The 19,379-nt window shown below is 35.0% G+C and overlaps 5 protein-coding genes across 6 annotated transcripts in view; 1 reads left to right on the top strand and 4 right to left on the bottom strand.

Moving 5' to 3' along the window:
* Positions 1 to 111, top strand: part of LOC135586261 (putative disease resistance protein RGA3) — a 2,195-nt gene extending 2,084 nt beyond the window's left edge. Inside the window, exon 2 of the mRNA XM_065178532.1 lies at positions 5 to 111. Within this exon, the coding sequence (XP_065034604.1) occupies positions 5 to 111 (107 nt within the window). The remainder of the gene's footprint in view (positions 1 to 4) is intronic.
* On the bottom strand, positions 78 to 2,812 carry LOC135668536 (WUSCHEL-related homeobox 8-like). Its single transcript, XM_065178531.1, has 3 exons — positions 2,380 to 2,812; positions 380 to 886; positions 78 to 294 (listed from the first exon to the last, which is right to left on the bottom strand). The coding sequence occupies exons 1-3, from the start codon at positions 2,606 to 2,608 to the stop codon at positions 209 to 211; spliced, it is 822 nt and encodes a 273-aa protein (XP_065034603.1). The 5' UTR covers positions 2,609 to 2,812; the 3' UTR covers positions 78 to 208.
* A 6,213-nt stretch (positions 2,813 to 9,025) lies between these two features.
* On the bottom strand, positions 9,026 to 10,452 carry LOC104000484 (DNA-binding protein MNB1B). Its single transcript, XM_065178529.1, has 8 exons — positions 10,352 to 10,452; positions 10,198 to 10,255; positions 9,994 to 10,104; positions 9,844 to 9,901; positions 9,696 to 9,740; positions 9,531 to 9,611; positions 9,339 to 9,437; positions 9,026 to 9,253 (listed from the first exon to the last, which is right to left on the bottom strand). Exons 2-8 carry the CDS (start codon positions 10,245 to 10,247, stop codon positions 9,233 to 9,235), a joined length of 465 nt encoding a protein of 154 aa, XP_065034601.1. The 5' UTR covers positions 10,248 to 10,255; positions 10,352 to 10,452; the 3' UTR covers positions 9,026 to 9,232.
* A 1,475-nt stretch (positions 10,453 to 11,927) lies between these two features.
* On the bottom strand, positions 11,928 to 14,764 carry LOC135668535 (small nuclear ribonucleoprotein SmD3b-like). Its single transcript, XM_065178530.1, has 5 exons — positions 14,505 to 14,764; positions 14,289 to 14,341; positions 14,130 to 14,196; positions 13,978 to 14,034; positions 11,928 to 12,151 (listed from the first exon to the last, which is right to left on the bottom strand). Exons 1-5 carry the CDS (start codon positions 14,661 to 14,663, stop codon positions 12,086 to 12,088), a joined length of 402 nt encoding a protein of 133 aa, XP_065034602.1. The 5' UTR covers positions 14,664 to 14,764; the 3' UTR covers positions 11,928 to 12,085.
* Positions 14,765 to 15,282: 518 nt separating this feature from the next.
* Positions 15,283 to 19,375, bottom strand: LOC135668534 (AUGMIN subunit 4-like). 2 transcript variants are annotated; one of them, XM_065178526.1, is made up of 7 exons: positions 19,258 to 19,375; positions 19,074 to 19,132; positions 17,650 to 17,718; positions 17,522 to 17,573; positions 16,595 to 16,672; positions 16,412 to 16,516; positions 15,283 to 15,697 (listed from the first exon to the last, which is right to left on the bottom strand). In XM_065178526.1, the coding sequence occupies exons 2-6, from the start codon at positions 19,088 to 19,090 to the stop codon at positions 16,439 to 16,441; spliced, it is 294 nt and encodes a 97-aa protein (XP_065034598.1). In that variant the 5' UTR covers positions 19,091 to 19,132; positions 19,258 to 19,375; the 3' UTR covers positions 15,283 to 15,697; positions 16,412 to 16,438. The 2 variants fall into 2 exon arrangements, with proteins under 2 accessions (XP_065034598.1, XP_065034600.1); XM_065178528.1 differs by having other exon boundaries at positions 16,394 to 16,516.
* Positions 19,376 to 19,379: the final 4 nt, after the last annotated feature.

A 19,379-nucleotide genomic window follows, 5' to 3' on the forward strand; every position in this document is an offset into this window, starting at 1 on the left:
ACAGACAACAGCCTAAATGCAAGGAAGAAACTGAGCCTAATGTTTGCATCTGATCAGGTGGATGTTTCATTCAAAAGTACACCAGAAACCTGCTTGAATAATTTCAGATAGTAATTTAGTGAGTACAAACTCTGCAATAAGCACTTCATCATGGGAACAATGTAGAGTTGTTCAAAGGATAAATCAGCTCAAACAAAACAACAGTATGTCAACCTATCATGCCATAGCTTTTTCCTGGATGGAAAGGGCTAAAACTCCCTGGAATGTCCATATTTTCCATCAATTGATCCACCCCTGGATACAACAATTTCAAGTTAAAGACAAGTTGTATATTAATGTTCGGCAGTCAAAAAAGAATGGCAGATAAAAATCAACTTACTCTGGCTCGATAAAAAATTTTGGTAGGACATTCCACCAGATTTTGAACTCTCATTTGATCCATGTGTTCCTAGAGTTTGATTTGACTCTGGGCCTAATGGATGCAGTGCATTGCTTACTTGGGCATTGTGGATGGGATAATTATCTGTTCCGACAAGCTGGTCTTCATGAGGGGGTTCGTCTGACTTGAATATCTTGAAGTTTGGGGATTCACAATCTGTGTCAACTTCATATTCGTTATTACTTGGTGCTGTTTGCTTCCGCTTCGATCGCGCCCTTCGGTTTTGGAACCAGTTATAGACATTCATTTCGGAGATCTGACCATGCAGTGACAGTTCAAGAGTGATCTCTTTTATCCTTTGCTTGCTTGGAGTCCCATTACCTTGATCAAAGATATTCTCGAGCATCTGTAGCTGCTTAGTTGTTGGACACCACCGCTGTCTTGGAATCATTTTATGGCCTCCTGATGCCATCATGGATTCACAGTAGCCGCTTCCAAGCTTCAATCCTAGAAAAGCAACAAAGAATTACACAAATGCTATCATAGATAAAATTCTCCTCAATCAACATAAAATGACATATTAGATGGGTGCTTGTTTCGCTAAACAGGAATATTGAGTGAAATCTGAGTAGGGTGCTTTCTTGCTCCTATCTCGAGTTTTGGAACATGATCAGGTGGCGAACCCAGTGTCCGAAGTTCCCACCACTGCAAGGTCTGGGAAGGACCAATGTACAATCCTTACCCCCACTAATAGAGAGATTGTTTGTAGCATGAGAGGTGAAAGTCAAGATAACACAAAACTCGAGAGCAAAAAATGAATGGACCTTCTGCAATATATTAACAACCTGAGCAACATAGTTATGCTATTATACTTGCATATCCTGACACTTCGAAACAAAGTCACCTGCAATAGTCTTAGACAAAGAATCGATAAAAATCAAAATTTTTGCAACACATATCATCTCACAAACAACAGGAGATCATCACAATCTTGTTCTCCAAGTAGCAAGAATTATTCATCCTACATTGCACGAATGTGATCAAAATAAATGCCACACATCTACCAATGTCTTATCAAATCACAGCTAAGCACACATGAACTTTCAAGAGTTAGTTCAATCCTATTCCGACAGAGCAACCTTAAATCCTTGCTGGTAAGTTTAATTCCACTAAACTGGAGTTTTCTACTTGCTACTGCATCCACATAGTTCATCTAAGATGCCTATTTTGTCAATCCAATATCCTTCATGGCAAACAATCAAAGTCAGTCCTTTTTGGAACTTCTTTCAGACTCCAATTTGCTATCAAAGGAAAAAGGTAATCTGCACTAAAATTAAAATCTTACTCCATGAATCTGGTAGATAGTTAATCGATGGTTTCTGAGAACATTATACGGTTTATGATGAACAACTATGATATCGTAATTAGTCAAAATGCCAACATTGTGATTTTAACAAAGAAGACCAAATGCACATAGTGGCTTATATGCTAATACTACCAACTAGAAAGCAAACCAGAACTGTGAGTTAGGATAATTGGGATAACATCGCCAACAGTCCAGGCTTAACAATGCATCAAGGAAGTGGGTTTAGACATAACAGAGCAGTGTATCCAAGAAAGTTCTGCATGTAATGGTTTTCAAAGCCTCTACTCATTTTACGCTTCCAAGTTAGTGAGACCTCGATATTAACCATATCGATAATCCATGGCAACCGTGCAGCATAAGAATCATCTACTAAGTGAGCAATCGGCTCAGTTTTGGATAGCAAAGAGGAACAGTTGATCGTAGATGCTTAATCCTTAATTGGGAAGAAACATGAAGTTAATATGCAAAAGGTAGACAAGAAGACGCGTTCTGTAGACTAGATCGAGACGGAAAGCCAAAGAATTGGAAGAGAAGGGTTCGCTATAAACGCCCTTTTTCTCTATCCAAAATTCCCCTCTTTCCAAGATTTTTGTTTTGGTCTCTTGGGAAAGGCGAAGAGGAAGGAAGAAGATACCTGCGAGGGAGTCCTGGTCAGCGGCGAAGGCCCTATGCATCTCCACGAGCTGCTCGCAGATGGTGGCGTAGACGGCGATCTGACGGCGGAGCACCTCAACCTGCTCGTCCGTCATCACTTTCACGCACAGAACCCCTTCCGCCACCCTATCCCCCTCTCCTCTTTCCTCCCCAATCTCGCTGCTCCTGGTGCCGTCGGCTCCACTGTCCGAAGCATCTTGCCGCTCCATTTCCTCACCTCTCTCTATCCCGCATCAAAGTCCCGCCTTTTTCGTTCCAATCGCTCGCCAGCGTCGCCACGAGCGCAAGCGAGGAAAGAAGCAGCGTCGAAGGTTTTTGGAAACAGGCGCAAAGCGTACAGAGGGAAGAAGACTTGCGTTGAAGGAAAAGTAGAAGCAGCCGACCGCCTGTTAGCTCGTGCGCCTATTCCCGGACAGCCACCTTTAGTCCTTTCTCCCGGTAGATACGGATCTACGTATACGTTGGCTTACTCTTATCCGGAGCAACAACTCTTCTGCTACCTGCTTAAGAGTTACTCACCAGACACCTGCCACGTGATTCAAGAGTTCGATCGGGACCCACACGAACAGTGACCTCTCCGATACAAACGGGTAGGTTCAGAACTGTTCCACAAGCAAACAACTCGTGGGGGCGGCGCGGACCGCAGTAGCGTCGTGACTTGGGTCGTACAGTCGGTGGTGGGTGTGGAATGGGGCCACGTGGGCGACTCATTATTTGTTGCTTTACATAATTAATCTCAGGATTTGAAGTAATTTTTTGCTTCAAATTGATCCACATATGGTTAAGATATAATTTCTTTTTTTCGTTATTTTATGTTTCATTTATTATAGGAAAAGAACACAATCAGGGAGTTGTTGGCACCCCAATTCAACTGCTAGTCATTGCCAACTAGCATGTAGCAATATTGATGCAGTGTGTATTATTATGTTTTCAAGTTTTAAGATAATAAATTTTGAATTTAATCATATCAATTTTTTAAAAAATAATTTGTCTTAAAATAATTATAAAAATTAAAAAAATATGAAAGTATAATACATCATAAATTTAATATGTATTATAATTTATGTTTGAGTTTTAGTAAATTATGACTCATTAATTAGGTGATTGAGAGATTCAATGTACAATGCATCTATATAGGGAAGAGAAGAAGATTAGTGGAGGCATTCTAGTTTTCGAAATATTATTAAATTTTTATATTTTGAGCTATTAACTCTTAATATATCTTGAAATAGAGAAAGTATTTTTGTATATCTCACTCTTTATTTCTCTTTTTCTTTTGTTTAACATCAGGTATTAGATATATCAAAATCATCATCAACAATCCAAAATAACACTTAAAGAGATAGAAGAACAACTTGTTATAAGATATGTCGATGACAGTTATGATTTAAGATGACGTGGAGATATGATAACTATGAAGGTTATATGATACTTATTAATTAGCATTTAAAACTTGTTAGATATAGAGCAAAAAAGTATTCTAATATTCTTTTATATTTCTCATCTAAAACTGATTCTACTTGTTATAATATTAATAGATTAAAAACTAGTGAAATCATAAAAAATATATCTAAACTAACTTTGACCAAGGAGCATAATCTAGTCACACCAATCACCCTCCTAATTGCTTTAAATGTAAACAAGTATGATACTATATGAACAAGTGCCCAAATAGACAAGCTAATCCATGAGTCAACTTTGCTAAAAAAGAAATTATCAATAAATAATTTGAAGATATTGGAAAACCAAAATATGATAAATATCCCGAGGAGGCTTATGAAGAAATTGTATCGGAAGATGATGAATACTTGGTAATCCATAGAGCGCTTACTATTTCAAAATATGATTCTATTGAAAAATGGTTATGACATAATGTTTTAAAGATACGTGTAAGTCTCAATATAAAGTTTGTTATCTTATTATTATATAAAATCATATCCTAAGTTATATTGGATTGTATGATTCAAGAAAGGCAACGAGGTATCAGTTATTAATTGACACATAGTTCCTTTTTCGATGGGTAAAAATTAAAAATACGATATGTCGATAGACAAAAATTATAAATATGATATGTTATGTAATATAGTACCAATGGATATTAGTCATATTTTGGGAAAACCATAACACTATAACATGTATGGTATCCGTGAGGGTAGAAAGATTACTTATACTTTAAATTCAATAGAGTTAAATTTATGCTTTTGTGTTGGAAAGAACAATTTGCTCTCAAACTTTTAACCTAAAGGAAAGAAAACAATTTATTACTTTAAATAAGTTTATAAGAGAAAGTTAAAAAAAGTGAAGTTATATTTATGTTAGTCGCTAAAGATTGCCTGCACCATATAAAAATTTCATACGAAGTAAAAGCTATTTTAGAGGAATTCAATGGCCTCTACTTTAAATAACTTTGTAGTGGTCTACCTTCTTTTTTAGATATTCAACATCGAATCGATTTAATTTCAAAAGCAATATTGTCAAACAAATCTCATCATCAAATGAGTCTAAAAGAACAAAATAGACAAGTTATGAATCTACTACATAATAATTATATTTGAAAAAATTTATATGTGTCATTCTAGCTCTATTGATTCTAAAAAAGGATTAAACTTGATAGATGTGTATCGACAATTAAACTATCAATTGGATTATCAACAAATATATGTTTCATATTCCACATGTGGAGGATATATTTGATATGCTTGCTGGGGCTAACATTATTTTCTAAAATTGATCTGTAAAGTAGTTTTCACCAAATCTATATTAAACCATAAGATGAATGAAAAATTACTATTAAAACTCAAAAAGATTTATATGAATGATTAGTTATGTCATTTGGTCTTTCAAATACTCCGAGCATCTTAATACGAATGACAAATCAAATTCTACATCCTTATATTAAAAAGCTTATTGCTATTTGCATTGATGATATTCTTCTTTATAATCATAATAAACTTAACTATATTGAACATTTGAAAACTATCCTATTAACTTTGAAGCCAAAAGAGCTATATACAAATCTTAAGAATTGCTCCTTCATAACCTCATATCCAAGTAGATTATGAGAAGATTAAAACTATCCAAGCTTGATCAACACTAATATCCATATACGATGTTTAGAGTTTTCATAGGTTGACAACCTTCTATCATTGATTTATTCGAAATTTTAATACTATTATCAAATTATTAAAGGTGAAATTATCCATTGCTCAAAGTTTAATAATACAATAAAGAACTATTTAATTTATAATATTAAATTTTATGTTATTGTTTAAGTACTCCAACATTGGAGACCTTATTTAATCTAAAGAGAATTTGGTTTAAATTCTTAAAAGAAAGCTCTTAAATATATAATATTATTAGGTAAATCTCAATAGGTGATATGCAAAACGAGTGATATTTTTACAAAAGCATACTTTTGTCTCTAAGCATAAGAATGAAATATATAATAAGATTACAGATACAATTGGTGATTGATGCTTCTTAACATTATGTATGCCCAATTAAAAGGATTTGATATAATAAGAAATACTTATTCTAATGATTTTGAAGAAGCATAAGAGTTATATGCACAAAGAATCATCGAAGATTATGTTATTAAAGATGAATTTTTTTTCATAAAACTTAATTTTATATTCTTAAATATTATTTAAGAGAGCATATTATCCAAGAGCTATATTCTGACATATTAGGAGGTTACTTTAGGAGGTACAAAACAATCCTTCTCATCAAAACTAAATATTTTTGACCTACAATCTACCGAGATATTGCACATTATATAAAAAGATATAAAATATGTCAAATTTTAAAAGATTAATCTTCCAATCTTGGTATATATATATATATTTATCAATTCCTAATGTTTCTCAGGAAAATATATTAGTATGAATTTTATGATTGATCTATAAAAAAAAAAAAAAAAACAGATTCTATTGTTCTTAATCGATTTTTTAAAATGACACATTTTATTCTTTAAAAAAGACCATCCTTTTTATATTGCTAACATATATTTTAATGAAGTGATCAAACTTGATGGAATTCCTAAATCTATCACATGATACTAAATTTCTTAATATTTTTGAAAAAAATTATGGAAGAAATTTAGCACCAACCTATTATATAATAGTATTTATCATCCTCAGATGAACAAATTAAGATTATTAATAGAACCTTTGGGGCTATAACATTTCACTACAAAAAGATCAAAACAATGAGATCTCATCCAACCTTTTATAAATATGTGATTAATCATTGTATGATAAAAGTTCATTAGAGATTATTTATGATCGTCTTTCACCTCATCATCTAGATCTTACTAAAATACATGAATCACTTTTATCAAATTCAAAAAAAAAAGATTTTATTATTATCATGATAAAAATTTATAAAGAAATAAAGAAGTTTGAAGTTAACAATCAAATTTATAAAAAAAAGACTAACAAGTATTGTCGGATGAAGATATTTGAAGAAAGAGATCTTATTTGGGTCTTTTTGAAAAAAGAATATCTTCTAACATAAATTTATAATAAACTTAAAAAAAAAGAAAAATCAATCTCGATCGAGTTTCTAAGAGAATTAATAATAATTCTTATCAGATTGAACTTCCTTCCTCTTGAAGTTCACACTCACTCCACATTTATTTAACGTGCAAGAGTTCTTTCTCGCTTGGAGAGAGTGAGAGACTTTGAGAGCATTGAATGCTCCAAAATGTCAAAATAATAAATTTAAAGTTTGATCTTATCAAATCTCAAAAAAATTATTCGTAAATTGATAAAACTATAAAAACATAAGATCATTAAAGTATTGTTTTTTAGTAAATTATGACATATTAATTAAGTGATTGAGAGATTCAATATATAAGTAATCTATAAAAGCAAAAGGAAGAAAGATTGATGAAGATATTTTAGTGAATAAAATCTCATCAAATTTTTATATTTCAAACTATTAACTATAAGTATCTTTTGAGAAAAAGAGAATTATTTTCACCCTTTCATTTCTCACTTCTTTTCATACCTTTTTTTTTTCACATCAAATATAAACAAGTGTTCAATTATCATAAGCATGTAAAGTTAGTCTATGAGATGAATAAAACCAAGAACTAGAATTACCGGTCTCGAGGAACCCAATAATAAGGGCAAAGTTAGTCTATCAAATGAATAAGCAGAATCTTCAGTACAAAACCTTCCACATATTGGGATGCCTAACTAAAAAACTACACGATGTTTTAGTTGACCATGCCAAGAATGCTTTGGATATTCTAAACAACAGGTTAGTGTTCATGACAAGTCAATATTAAATAATCAACCACAGAAAAGCTTGGAGCAATAGTTGACAGCAAGCGGTGGAAAAGCATGTAAACAACTACTGGTAATTAGTTCATACACTATTGGAATACTTCAAGAAATTTCTGGGGAATCTTGCATGTTACTTGATGTGTAAAATACTCAGTGGAATATGCTCTGAATGATGTTACCAGTAATTTGCTCTTCATAACTACTTGTTTTCACTCGAATGATTGAAGCTCATGAAGAGTTGTCAAGTCAATGACAGAAACATCCACTTCTTTTCCCTCATCCTGCAAAGCAAATGAGTTATTTTCTCACTCTATCTCCAGATGATGTTCGAACTGTCTCACCATATCCCACGATTGCAGATGGAATCATGTTCATCCTGGTCTTGCCTACAAATTATGCATTACTAGTTCATGTAGCAAATAAATGAACGAGAGAGAAAGAGAATCTGAAAAGCTGCAGAAACCAGCAGAACAATGAAACACATACTCAGAACAGATGGCAAAGCCCTCTGCTTTACACTGGCCTTACCTAATGGAATCTTGTAAGAGTATTATTCTACAGCTCATATTGGGGTAAAAAGACTGAAATGTCTGAAAAGTTCATCAGTAAGTGAACCAATGATTAGCCAGCAAAAACTACAGTAAGTAGCACATCAACCAAGCATAATAATTCACATGTAGAAGATAGTGAGCAAGGGAATGTAAGAAACAGATATCATGTCACCAATAATTACTGAGCCAACCTGATAACCAGGACCTCATTTTATCATATCAATCAATCACATACATGTTATTCCTTTCAGCTAGGACAACTAGTACCACTAACATCATATCATGCAACCAAATTTGGCACTCATGGATGACAGATGAACAATAAGAAAACAGAGAGAATCTGAACAATGGATAAGAACAGGCCCACCTGGCATCAAATTGGCTTCAGCCAACACCACTCAAACAAAAACAAAACAATCTTTTGAGCCAAGTAATACCACTAACCCCAATTCATGCCACCAAAATTGCCACTCATGGATGACAGATTAACTACCATAAGAAAGCACAGGGCACAACTGAACTGTTTCCATTAAACAATTGAGTTAGGGCAACTAACACAACCAGTACCATTTCATGCCACCAAATGTGGCTCACTCATGGATAAGAACCAACACAGAGCACAGAGAACAACTTCAACAATCAATAAAATACCTGATTAGCTTGAACTAACACAATCTTTATCAAAGCCACTAACATCAACAACAACAGTTCATGCCACCAAATTTGCCACTCACGAATGACAGATGAACTACCATGGCAACGCAAGAGAATAACATCAGCAACGGATAAGAAGAGGTGCAATTGGCTACAAATTAGATTGAGCTGGATGGAAGTAAGTACATGTTAGTGATGAACAGCCAAAGACATGGCATGGCCAAAATAGTAGTGTCTTGAACAATCTACTAGAATTCTTCCCATTCAAATAGAAACTAAAACAAAAGCCAAAAAGGGGAGAAAAAAGCAGCACACTGCACTGTAGCTTCTAAGCTCCTCACTCATCATCCTCTTCCTCCTGTTTCAAAAGATATCAAATTAGAAGAATTAGTAGAATTTTCCATGGAGTGGACAAAATACAAACTCTTTTGATAATTACAAACCTCTTCGGTTCCCTCTTCTTCCTCATCATCATCATTCACCTCGGATTTAGATTTGTCAGACTCATCTTCATCAGCAGCAGCATGACTTCCTCCATCAGACTATTTGATCATCCAACAAGAAGAGAAAAAGTTAGCTAATCGATTTACAAAATGAATAAAAGAAGGCAAACAGATAAATCGAAAGATGTGTACCTGATTCTTATTGTATGCAGCAATTTTCTTGGTATAATCCGTCTTCAACTTAGCCGCCTTGGCCACATAGGGAGCCTTCTCCTGGAATCATCACATATCTTTCTTTTAGATCATATCTCCAAACTGATCTAATTAAGGAGAAACAAACTGGTAAAAATTACTTACAGCTTCTGACAAGGATTTCCACTTGTCTCCTCCAGCTTTACCAACCTATTTAGATTAAAAATATAAATTAAATCACATATCTACAAAGAAAACTCGTATTTATGAGTAGAAGTATTTGTTGAGGAGAGATGAAATTTAAGAAATTTACCACAGAGACCGACTTGTTATTCGGGTTCTTTTCCTTGAAGGACTTCCTGAACTCTTCCCTGACGATTCAAACAAGCAAGATGTCTTTGAGCCCAAATATTAATAAAGCGAAAAATAAGAACGAAGAGGGATGCAACAAATAGGAACTTACATGAAGACGAAGAAGGCACTCGGAGGCCTCTTGGGCTTGTTGGGATCCTTGGCGGCCTTCGTCTTCCTCGGCTTCTTAGGCGCCCGTTCCCCACCCTTCTTCACCGAAAGCCTAGAAAAATAAATCGTCATCAGATCCCAAAACCCCAACCTAAAAACACCGATCGACCCAGCAACCAAACCAGCAAGGTGAAGAGATCCTCACCTGGTGTCGGCCTTCTTGGTCGTATCCGCCTTCGACTTCCCCCGTTTCATGGCGAGGTCTGCAACAAAACCGAACAGATCCGTTCGAAATCGTCACAAAAATTAGCGAAGTAGACACCGATCGAGGTCAGAGAAGGGGAGGGGGGGGGCTTCACCTTGAGATTGGCGCTTCTTCGGGTCAGGATTGTGTCGAGAAGAGAAGACGTACGGGGCAGGAGACGGGGGGCCGAATGGGAGGAGATAAGAAGGGCAAACATCAATAGGGTGTGCAGAGGGGTAAATTGAAATCCAACGGCTCGGATGGCGGACGGAGCGGCGGTGTTTGGGGCGGGGTTTTTCTTGTACACGTCAGCGATCCGCGTGATTGCTGCACATTGGCACCCTATGATGCCTGCCCTCCCCGGCGAGGATTCCTTAGAACACCCACAACTCGAAACAGCATAGGCAGCGAACCTATTTAGTGGGCCCTCCTATAACGAACGGACCCCACTAGAGGAGGTTTCTTCTGATTGGTGAGAGTCCATAGTTTGTCGGGCTCTTTTTTCGTTAGATTCTTTTGGGACCCGGGGTGGGGTTCGATTCGTATCGCGCGCCAGAGGGAGACAGTCGTGGCCAGTAAGATTAATTGCCACGTGTTTAAAAGTAATGAAATTTGAGATCAGAATCTTATAATATACTGTGAAAATCTCTAGAAATTAGACTAATTAATATTTAATTTTTATTTATAATAAATATTTTAAAAAAAATATCAATAATGTGATAAATATAGGGAGACAAAATACTTTTTGTTGCATTTCAATTGCTAATTAAGTCTTTCCCTCGCCAGGAAAGGAAGATATTTACGATTTTTTTAGTGGAAATATCTGATTTATACATTTTTAATTAGGAGATGTTAATATTATGTTAGTTAGCATTGTAAGGCCTGATTTGTCACTTTCATAATTCTTTCTCTTGAATAAAACAATAAACAATACGTGAATTGCACTCTTCTCTGTTTATTTTGATCTCTTACTCTTTTTGGAGTAAGAGAACAACATATTTCCAAGAACAATAAACAATAAACAAAGGCCTTCATGTTGAAGTCATGATGTCGTCATGCTCGAATAGATGAGAAAAGGATTAGCACTTTAAGCAAGCCGTTGCTTTGTGTGGAGACAACACAAATCTCACATCTGACATGTGGATTTGCAATGAACTTTTAGTAATCAGGCTTCAAGATTGTTTGTTGCTTTAGTGGTGTCGGCTTTCATTGCTTAGGTCTGTGTTCATGTGTTGACATCAATTGGAACTTTAAACTTGTATTTAGATTCCACTAATCTTGTATGCAAAAACTAGAAGGTAATGTGTGTGCACGTGCACATTTTGTATGTGTATCTATGTAAGCACATGGAAAAAACCAAGAGGAAAAAGAACACAAAAATATTCGATCAGTTCAACACATGATTCTCTCAAGCAACTTTGCCATCTCTCGGTGGTGAAGAGGCAGGCTTTGATGGACAACATGTTCATGGCTAATGTGGAATAAACTTCATGATCAAAGTCACTGCATAATACCCGCTACTCAACTGGTAATATGGAGTTTCATGTTTGCACTCAAGCTAAAATGCTTAGGATGCTGTTAATTGTCCATAGATCTTTCAGAATTCCATTACCATTAAAATTTAAGATGGTTGATTCAACAAAAAAGGGCAGAAATGATAGGCCATTACATGCCACAATGTCACCAAATCCTGAAAGAAACTTGCAATAACACTGAGTTCCAGTAAATAAGTGATAGGTCATTACATGCCAGGATGAACATAAGGACCTTAGAAACATTTAGGAATTTTCGCATATATGGTCTCTCATCTAGCAATTTCTACACCAGAGCAAGAAGTGACCAAAGGTAATTACCTTCTTATGGGAGGCACAACACCCCTACCAGTGGGAGCACCACCACGGCCAGCAGCTTGTGCCTGAAACAGAAAAACACCAAAATGTTAAATACTTGGTAATGATTTCATCAAGCAGTTGACGGGGAAGCAAAACTTGACACCCTACGCAACAGGAATAAGAAGAAATACTAAAGATATCAAGGGCAGTGATACTAAAAACCAGCAGCAATGCAACAGGAACTAGAAGAGAAGGATGAGAAGTTGGTGGAAAGCAAGGTAGTCGCAGCGGAAAAAGGATGAGGAACAGAGGTCATGGTAGAGTAAGCTCCAGGAAAAAACAATGAAGAGAAATATGGTGGCACCAAAGAATACTGAATCAAAATTAGCAGTAAGCCCAAGGAAAATATCAGCAGGTAGCAAACACAAAGGAGAGAAGGGAAATAAATAATATAAACATAGCAGGGCTGATGACAACAAGTCAAAGGAGAAACTACATTAGAGTAACATATATATAGAGAGAGAAGGCAAAATAGGAGGGAGAAGAAGATCAAGAAAAGAGAATATCGCTCATTAATATGATAAAAGCATGTCCATGCTTCAGTTGCTATTCAGTTAAAAGTAAGCACCTCATACTATCCAGCAGGACCCTAACCATCAGGAGCAACAATCATGAGATTGGACATGGGACCATACTCAAGGAATGTCCCAACTAATTTCAACTCCAACTCCAGGTTATAGATACAATAACAGCAACAAAGTCATAAAATACCAACTATTTGAAGCCAGTTGCTTGGGTCTTTTGTCGTCATTGAGATCAGTAAATATTTATCTTCAACTAAGTTAAGAGTATTTAGATCTTTATTTATAGTTTATAATAAGGTCTTCTTACATCAAACTCTATCCATCCTCGAACAGCTATTAGAAACTACTGCATTTGTAGGTTTTTCTTAGCACATCGTGATGCTGTATTAAATGATTCAACATCTTTCTCTTAAACAACACACACACACACACACACACACACACACACACACACACACACACATACATATATATATATATATATATATATATATATATATATATATATATATATATATATATATATATATATATATATATATATATATATATATATATATATATATATATATATATATATATATATATATTCAAACCTGTACTGCATCACTAATCTAACAACTATCACACACACACACACACACACACACACACACACACATATATTCTTGACTATCAAACACTCAAACCTGTACTGCATCACTGATCTAACAACTATCTTGTATAAATTTTCTTTTAATCTAAAATATATCCTATGATGACACAAAACTTCAGTTGTTTTAATCCTACTTTTTTTTTTTTTGCTCTCTGAATAATATCCTATCAGCATCCCCAACTTGTTGAATAATAGATTCAAGATTCATAAAACTTTTAACTTAATAGAACTTCTAACCCACCAATTTAAGTATATCCTCATGTTACACATCAAGATGTAAAAAGATTCAACACTTATTTGACCTTGATTCATACTAAACTCCAAAAAAGAAACAACCAACTTGGAATACAATTAAGTTAAAATCAATTGGAAATGTACATAAATCAATATAAAAACAACTGAAACAGATTTTGAATCATGAATAAAAGCACAGGTCAATCAGTTTAATCAAGGGAATCCACAATTTTTTAGATGTAGTAAATTATGAATAAATTATCAGAACGACATTAAATGCACAAGAAAAATGAGCAAAGATCTTGGCAGTAAAAACTAAAATTCATCCAGCAGAATGAATAAACTAACTCGCTCCAGGAATACATGGACTAAAAGAGCACAAGATATACAAACTGTTGTACAATATGAAAAGAAGACCACTTCATTGCATACTCACCCTAGCACGCATAGCGACAGCACGGCCCCGGCCAACTCCAAGAGCTGATCCCTTGCCCTTCACGAAGCCATTTTCAATTTAGAAACGTAGAAAGAAAAAGTAGAACAACAGCTTGCTGTTATGCAGCAAGATCAAAACAAGGTATATATTACTCGAATTCTCGCATCCAAGCGCTTGAACATTGGCGCATTTTTCAGCATGTCAGGGATGACCATAAACCTGTAATAACAATCAAAAGTTTGTTGATCCCAAGGAACCTGCAAGCAATGGAAACACAGCATACAACGGACAATCTTGGACCATCGTTCTACCTTACTTTGCTGCCTCTGATGAAAACATGCTCCAGTTGCGACACCTTCCCGTCCTGTGAAGAAGAAATCAAACTAGATAAGAACAAAAATAACCCTAAAGTGATGGCCACAAGCAACAGTTTAATTGGAGGGGTGCATCTTAATCTTAGCGCCAAACGACGGCGGTAGACCAAACCCTAAGACTTCATCCGAGCGATAAACGAAGAGGAGGAGGACCTTGGCGGTGTAAGTGATGTTCTCGAGCTGGCAGTTCCAGTTGTCCTCGCACTCGATCATGGAGCCACGGTAGAGCTCGCCGCTCTTGAGCTCCACCGTCACCACGTGCCCCGCCGCCTCGTGCAGCAACTTCACCGGGATCCCTAGGCTCCGGCTCATCCTTCCCTCCGCTTGTTCTCTCTGGCTCGCTCTCTCCTGCTTTGTCTTCTCGTCCACTGCTTGCTCTTCGCTCTCCCTCTTCTCGAGATCGGTGGCAAGAACGAACGCGCTCTGCCATCTTAAACCCTAAAGCAAAACTCTGATGGGCCTATTGAACGGGCTTGAAAGAGGACGGGCCCAGCCCATTTAACTGTTTTTCTTTTAGACTTACATTAATCACACCTTTAAAGAATAATAACAAAATCATAAATCCTAACAAAATACATAAAAATATTAATTATTTTTTAAAATCTTTCTTCATCTTTTCTTGTATCCCAACATTAATTATTTTAAAATATAAATACCATGCTTAACTCTTATACATTTTTGCCCCTCTCACATGTACTTCCCCTCTCCAAAGTTAGGCTTACAGACTAAACTAATTAGCTTATGTTTCCCATGGTCTAGAATGAACAAAAATTACTTTGCACAAGAACAAATATATTATACATGAATTTATAAGATAGATATTAGGAACTTTGTCACAGAGTGGAGAGAGGAATTCTACCCTATCATCTTACTAGTAAGAGTCAAGATTTTTACTAGATAAAACAGACCTTAATGATTTTTTTAGATAAAATTAATTAAGTATACAAATAAGATTCATGCAACAGTAACAACCTTAATGATTTAACATCTCCTGAGTCACAAACAGATAAATCACAGAATACACAACAGTAACAAACTAATCAACACCTTTCCACAACACACCAGGAGGAAAAAATGACAACTCAGGCATGTCTCTTAGTTTGTGAGGCAGATTTCAGCAAGCCTCTTATAAACATGGATCAACAGTCTACCTCAATGATGCTAAGCTGCTGCTGTAGGTTACCGGTAGTAAATCCGCTAATAGGATAAGGTGAACAGATGAACAGTGCAAACTGTTACAAGCTCCAGCATTAGATTCTTCACAATTCCCCTCAACATCACCAGTCTTCTGAGGTCTCTCCCTTTGGTTAGAATTTGTGGTAGCAATTACCTTGGTTGATGAAGTCCTGTAAAAAGAAACAACTCAATCATAAAAGTTCAGACAATGTGTCTATTACTTCCATGTTCCGAATTTACAATTCCTGATGTAAGGGACAGAATTTATTGGTGTATAAATCAACTTACCAGTAGCACAAATAGTAAAAAGGTAAATAAAAAAAACAGTAGCTCAAGCAGCACAAGACAACGATAAAAGAGTACAGTTGCATAGAAAAATCCACCAGAATTCAAGTGACCAAATATATATGTGAAAACAGATTAATAATGGAAAAACCAAATCCATATACACTTTTAACCAGAGGATGCTAACACGAACATAGATAGTAGATAAATACTAAATTTGAAGATTGTATCTTTTTATAACAGATATGAATATGATCTAGATATGCATCATATTCGTATCAGATATAGATATTAATGCATAAGGACACAAATTAAATTTTGGACAGATATCAACATTAGTCCAATTTAGGATAGATACAGATTAGGATACATATCAATTAGAATGAATAGTTCCAAAGATTAGTAACAACACTGTCATTAGTATTTTTAGCAAGTAAGACAAAAGATATTGATATTGTTGAACAGAGTTCAGTAAGGGAAAATGTATGCACTACAAAATACCTTTCCAGAACAAATGGGAAAAAAAATGATTAACAATAAATGAGAAAGATTGAATATCAAGATGAAGATGTGTATAAGACCAAAGAAATAAGGTTTACTGGAATCTTGCTAGGAGTGTAGAAAGATTAAGAGGATGAGTGATCAAGTGAGCGCTTTAAGTCCATTTCAACTTGATGAATCGTCCATTGCATGCCTTCCAGTTTCTGCATCAGAATAATTGTAGTTACCACTAAAGTTATTTAGCAGCAATCAGACTTAAAGAGAATAAACTAAACATGTACCTTTACAATGTCATGATATTGTCTAGCAATTGTATCAAAATGGGGATCAACACCTTGATACTCGCGTAGACGGGTGACCTGACAGAAATATGAATATGCATCCACTTCAACATAGATGTGGTAACATAATAGTGAAAGAAAATTGTAAAAGAGATGCTTGAACAACAAGCAACATAATGAGATTGAAGATATATAATCATGACTTTGGTTGCACTCTTAATATCAACAGACAAAATCTAAACAAGTACAAATCAACCATAGGTAGTCATCATTATTCCATAGAAATAGTACATGATGAAAGGAACCAATAGAAAAGGTTGAGTGATATATTATTTTATAATTGGCTTAATGAGAACAAACATTCTTTGATACTTCATTAGTTATTACAACCATGCATGTTACGATAACTCAAACAAAAGGCTGTCACACACAAAATCCTATATCCTCAGCATGTGGATCGTTGATTCCATGTCTCTCTTGCAGAAAAAAGATATGTGGATCACTCAACATGGGAATCAAAATTTGGCAAGGATCATTACAATCATGGATCTGGCACCATGTAAAAGAAGCATGTTGGACAGACAAACTATACCTTTAATTCCTAGATGAATAAAATAATCTGGTAGCTCGTTGGGTCCAACTATTCTTCCAAGTGATTCTAGAACTTTCATTATGACAGCTGCAATTGTATCTTTTGACTAGTTCACCATTTACTGCCTATTGATGTTTAAATTTGTCTTGTTTCTAGTTACCAGGAATCAAAATATGAACAATTGTCAAGTAACAAGAGAAAAAGTATGACAATTCACATTAAGTATTTTGCCAGCAAATCAACATGTTAATTTTCAACATATAATAAAAGGTTCTCCTTCAATTTTTGCACCAAAAAAATAATGAAAACTTTCTAATAGACTGAGAGCAACATACTGCTTTGTTGTAAGCAATGGATGCTTCTTCTGTCGCTTCTATTAGATAATTCCTGCAGGATGAGGTAGTTCATTAGGTAAATGTTAAGCCATTGCAACCAAAGCATGGAACAAGTGTTTTTCAATTACCTTATCTTACGGAGGGCTGGAACAGAGTCCTTGGTGTAAGTGTCACGCAAGAGAAGATGTTCAAGGACACTGAGATTAAAAGTGGAAGATATAGAAAACCAAATGGAAATCTTTAAATTAGAAAAGAATAGAAAAGAACTATGCTACTAGAGTTGATTTTGCCATTTTATATATAAGAACACATGAACTCTAATATTGACAACTATTAAATATTGGCATGTTATAATATTCTGAGGTGATAAGCAACAAAGAAAGGCTATAGAGTTGTATCCCAGTAATAATTCTTATGTTTAGCGTATCAGTCAAAATTAGCAAGTAGATAATAGGTTGTCAATAAAAACACTTGGGATTTATACACGATGCGCATGAGATGAAATCTAAGGATACAAGACTATAGAAGGTCAAAATCTAATGATACAAAAAGGAATAGTGTAGGTAATCATGCCAAATAAATAAATAAAACCCCCATACTAAGTGACGAAACACCAAGTATGATTTTGATAACTGCTGGAAAAGTGGTTCTCATATTATGTGATAAAAGACGTTAGGATTCATGAGAATTGCATTTTCATAAGAAAGTCGAAATTCATCTGCAGCTTTTATATTTCTCCTGCATTTTGGAAGTTTACTCTTTTTTCCACAATAGAATAATTTAACTTCATATATTATATTTTACACCCAAAAACCAACAGTTGGTAACATTATATGCATACATTTTAACACGGGTTACACGTGCAGCAAATCTCATTATTAGTGTCTTATGGTTTGTTTTGTAATTTTATCCACAGCTGTTCTAAAAATGTACCTGGTGATGTTTTCTCCCGGTTGGCATGTTAAGTTATATGCACACTTTGAGAAAAACACTTCACCCTTCAGCATAGCAAGGTATTCTTCCATCTCCCTAAGCTACCTAATTCCAGAAAACCGATAGGTTGTCCCAGTTGCAAGATCTTATATAGTAAAACACAAGATAGAGATTTCTACCCCAAAAGAGCCTTATATATTTTGGAACAATACCTTCTTACAGACTGAAAAAGACAAATAATCAGCATTGCTGCACAACAAGGTTCTCCTAAGCCCAGTCTGTTAAATACTTGCTAACTTCATTATGAGCTATAGCTGTTTAGTTTTAGCATCCATTGAAGGCTGCTACACATCATGGAAATAGTTCAGATGTGGTTTAGTTAAGTCCATGGTCATGTCATTAAACATATGATTCTCTCTTGTCCTTTGAAATTAGGAAAAAAAATAACAGATACGTGTTTGAATAATTGAATGTTCAGTATGTATATGTTAATTAGTACGTATAGGTCTGATCAGTACTTCAAATAATATGTTTGAATGTTCACAAGATGCAAATAAGTAGGAAACATTTTGGGGTATCTTAAAAGAAGGAACGGATAATAAAAACTGCATAGACAGACCTAAGTTTGGCATTCATTGTCTGACACCTCTTACATAGCCAAGTTTTCCTTAACTCATCCTGTTTCATAAAAGAAATTAATATGATAACACCAATGTCTTGGAGAAGAGAACTAGCAAATACTTCCATTGAAGAAATATGATTCGACTGTATGATAATCTCAGGAAGCACATGAGTAGGCTTACATATTGATGCTGATGTTGCAGCTTCAGATCCTTGACAAACTTAATAAGAACCCCCAGTATCTGCTCCAAAACCTTTGCATGTAATGATGTTTAGAAATCATGCATGCCAATCTCAAATAATC

The sequence above is a fragment of the Musa acuminata genome, unplaced genomic scaffold (assembly GCF_036884655.1).
Source record: "Musa acuminata AAA Group cultivar baxijiao unplaced genomic scaffold, Cavendish_Baxijiao_AAA HiC_scaffold_1132, whole genome shotgun sequence".
In the NCBI taxonomy this organism is placed as follows: domain Eukaryota; kingdom Viridiplantae; phylum Streptophyta; class Magnoliopsida; order Zingiberales; family Musaceae; genus Musa; species Musa acuminata.

What these genes read in the sequence shown, in the direction of transcription:
- LOC135668536 (XM_065178531.1), bottom strand. Translation starts at nt 2,608, where the DNA reads ATGGAGCGGCAAGATGCTTCGGACAGTGGAGCCGACGGCACCAGGAGC. An exon ending in TGACCAGGACTCCCTCGCAG is followed by an intron (nt 887 to 2,379) that starts GTATCTTCTTCC and finishes TTGCTTTTCTAG; the next exon opens with GATTGAAGCTTGGAAGCGGC. An exon ending in AAATTTTTTATCGAGCCAGA is followed by an intron (nt 295 to 379) that starts GTAAGTTGATTT and finishes TGTTGTATCCAG; the next exon opens with GGGTGGATCAATTGATGGAA.
- LOC104000484 (XM_065178529.1), bottom strand. Translation starts at nt 10,247, where the DNA reads ATGAAACGGGGGAAGTCGAAGGCGGATACGACCAAGAAGGCCGACACC. An exon ending in ATAACAAGTCGGTCTCTGTG is followed by an intron (nt 9,741 to 9,843) that starts GTAAATTTCTTA and finishes TAATCTAAATAG; the next exon opens with GTTGGTAAAGCTGGAGGAGA. An exon ending in CTGCATACAATAAGAATCAG is followed by an intron (nt 9,438 to 9,530) that starts GTACACATCTTT and finishes ATGATCAAATAG; the next exon opens with TCTGATGGAGGAAGTCATGC.
- LOC135668535 (XM_065178530.1), bottom strand. Translation starts at nt 14,663, where the DNA reads ATGAGCCGGAGCCTAGGGATCCCGGTGAAGTTGCTGCACGAGGCGGCG. An exon ending in ACATCACTTACACCGCCAAG is followed by an intron (nt 14,342 to 14,504) that starts GTCCTCCTCCTC and finishes TCTTCTTCACAG; the next exon opens with GACGGGAAGGTGTCGCAACT. An exon ending in GCTTGGATGCGAGAATTCGA is followed by an intron (nt 14,035 to 14,129) that starts GTAATATATACC and finishes GGCTTCGTGAAG; the next exon opens with GGCAAGGGATCAGCTCTTGG.
- LOC135668534 (XM_065178526.1), bottom strand. An exon ending in CCATTGCTTACAACAAAGCA is followed by an intron (nt 16,673 to 17,521) that starts GTATGTTGCTCT and finishes TATTTCTGTCAG; the next exon opens with GTCACCCGTCTACGCGAGTA. An exon ending in AATATCATGACATTGTAAAG is followed by an intron (nt 16,517 to 16,594) that starts GTACATGTTTAG and finishes ATTCTGATGCAG; the next exon opens with AAACTGGAAGGCATGCAATG.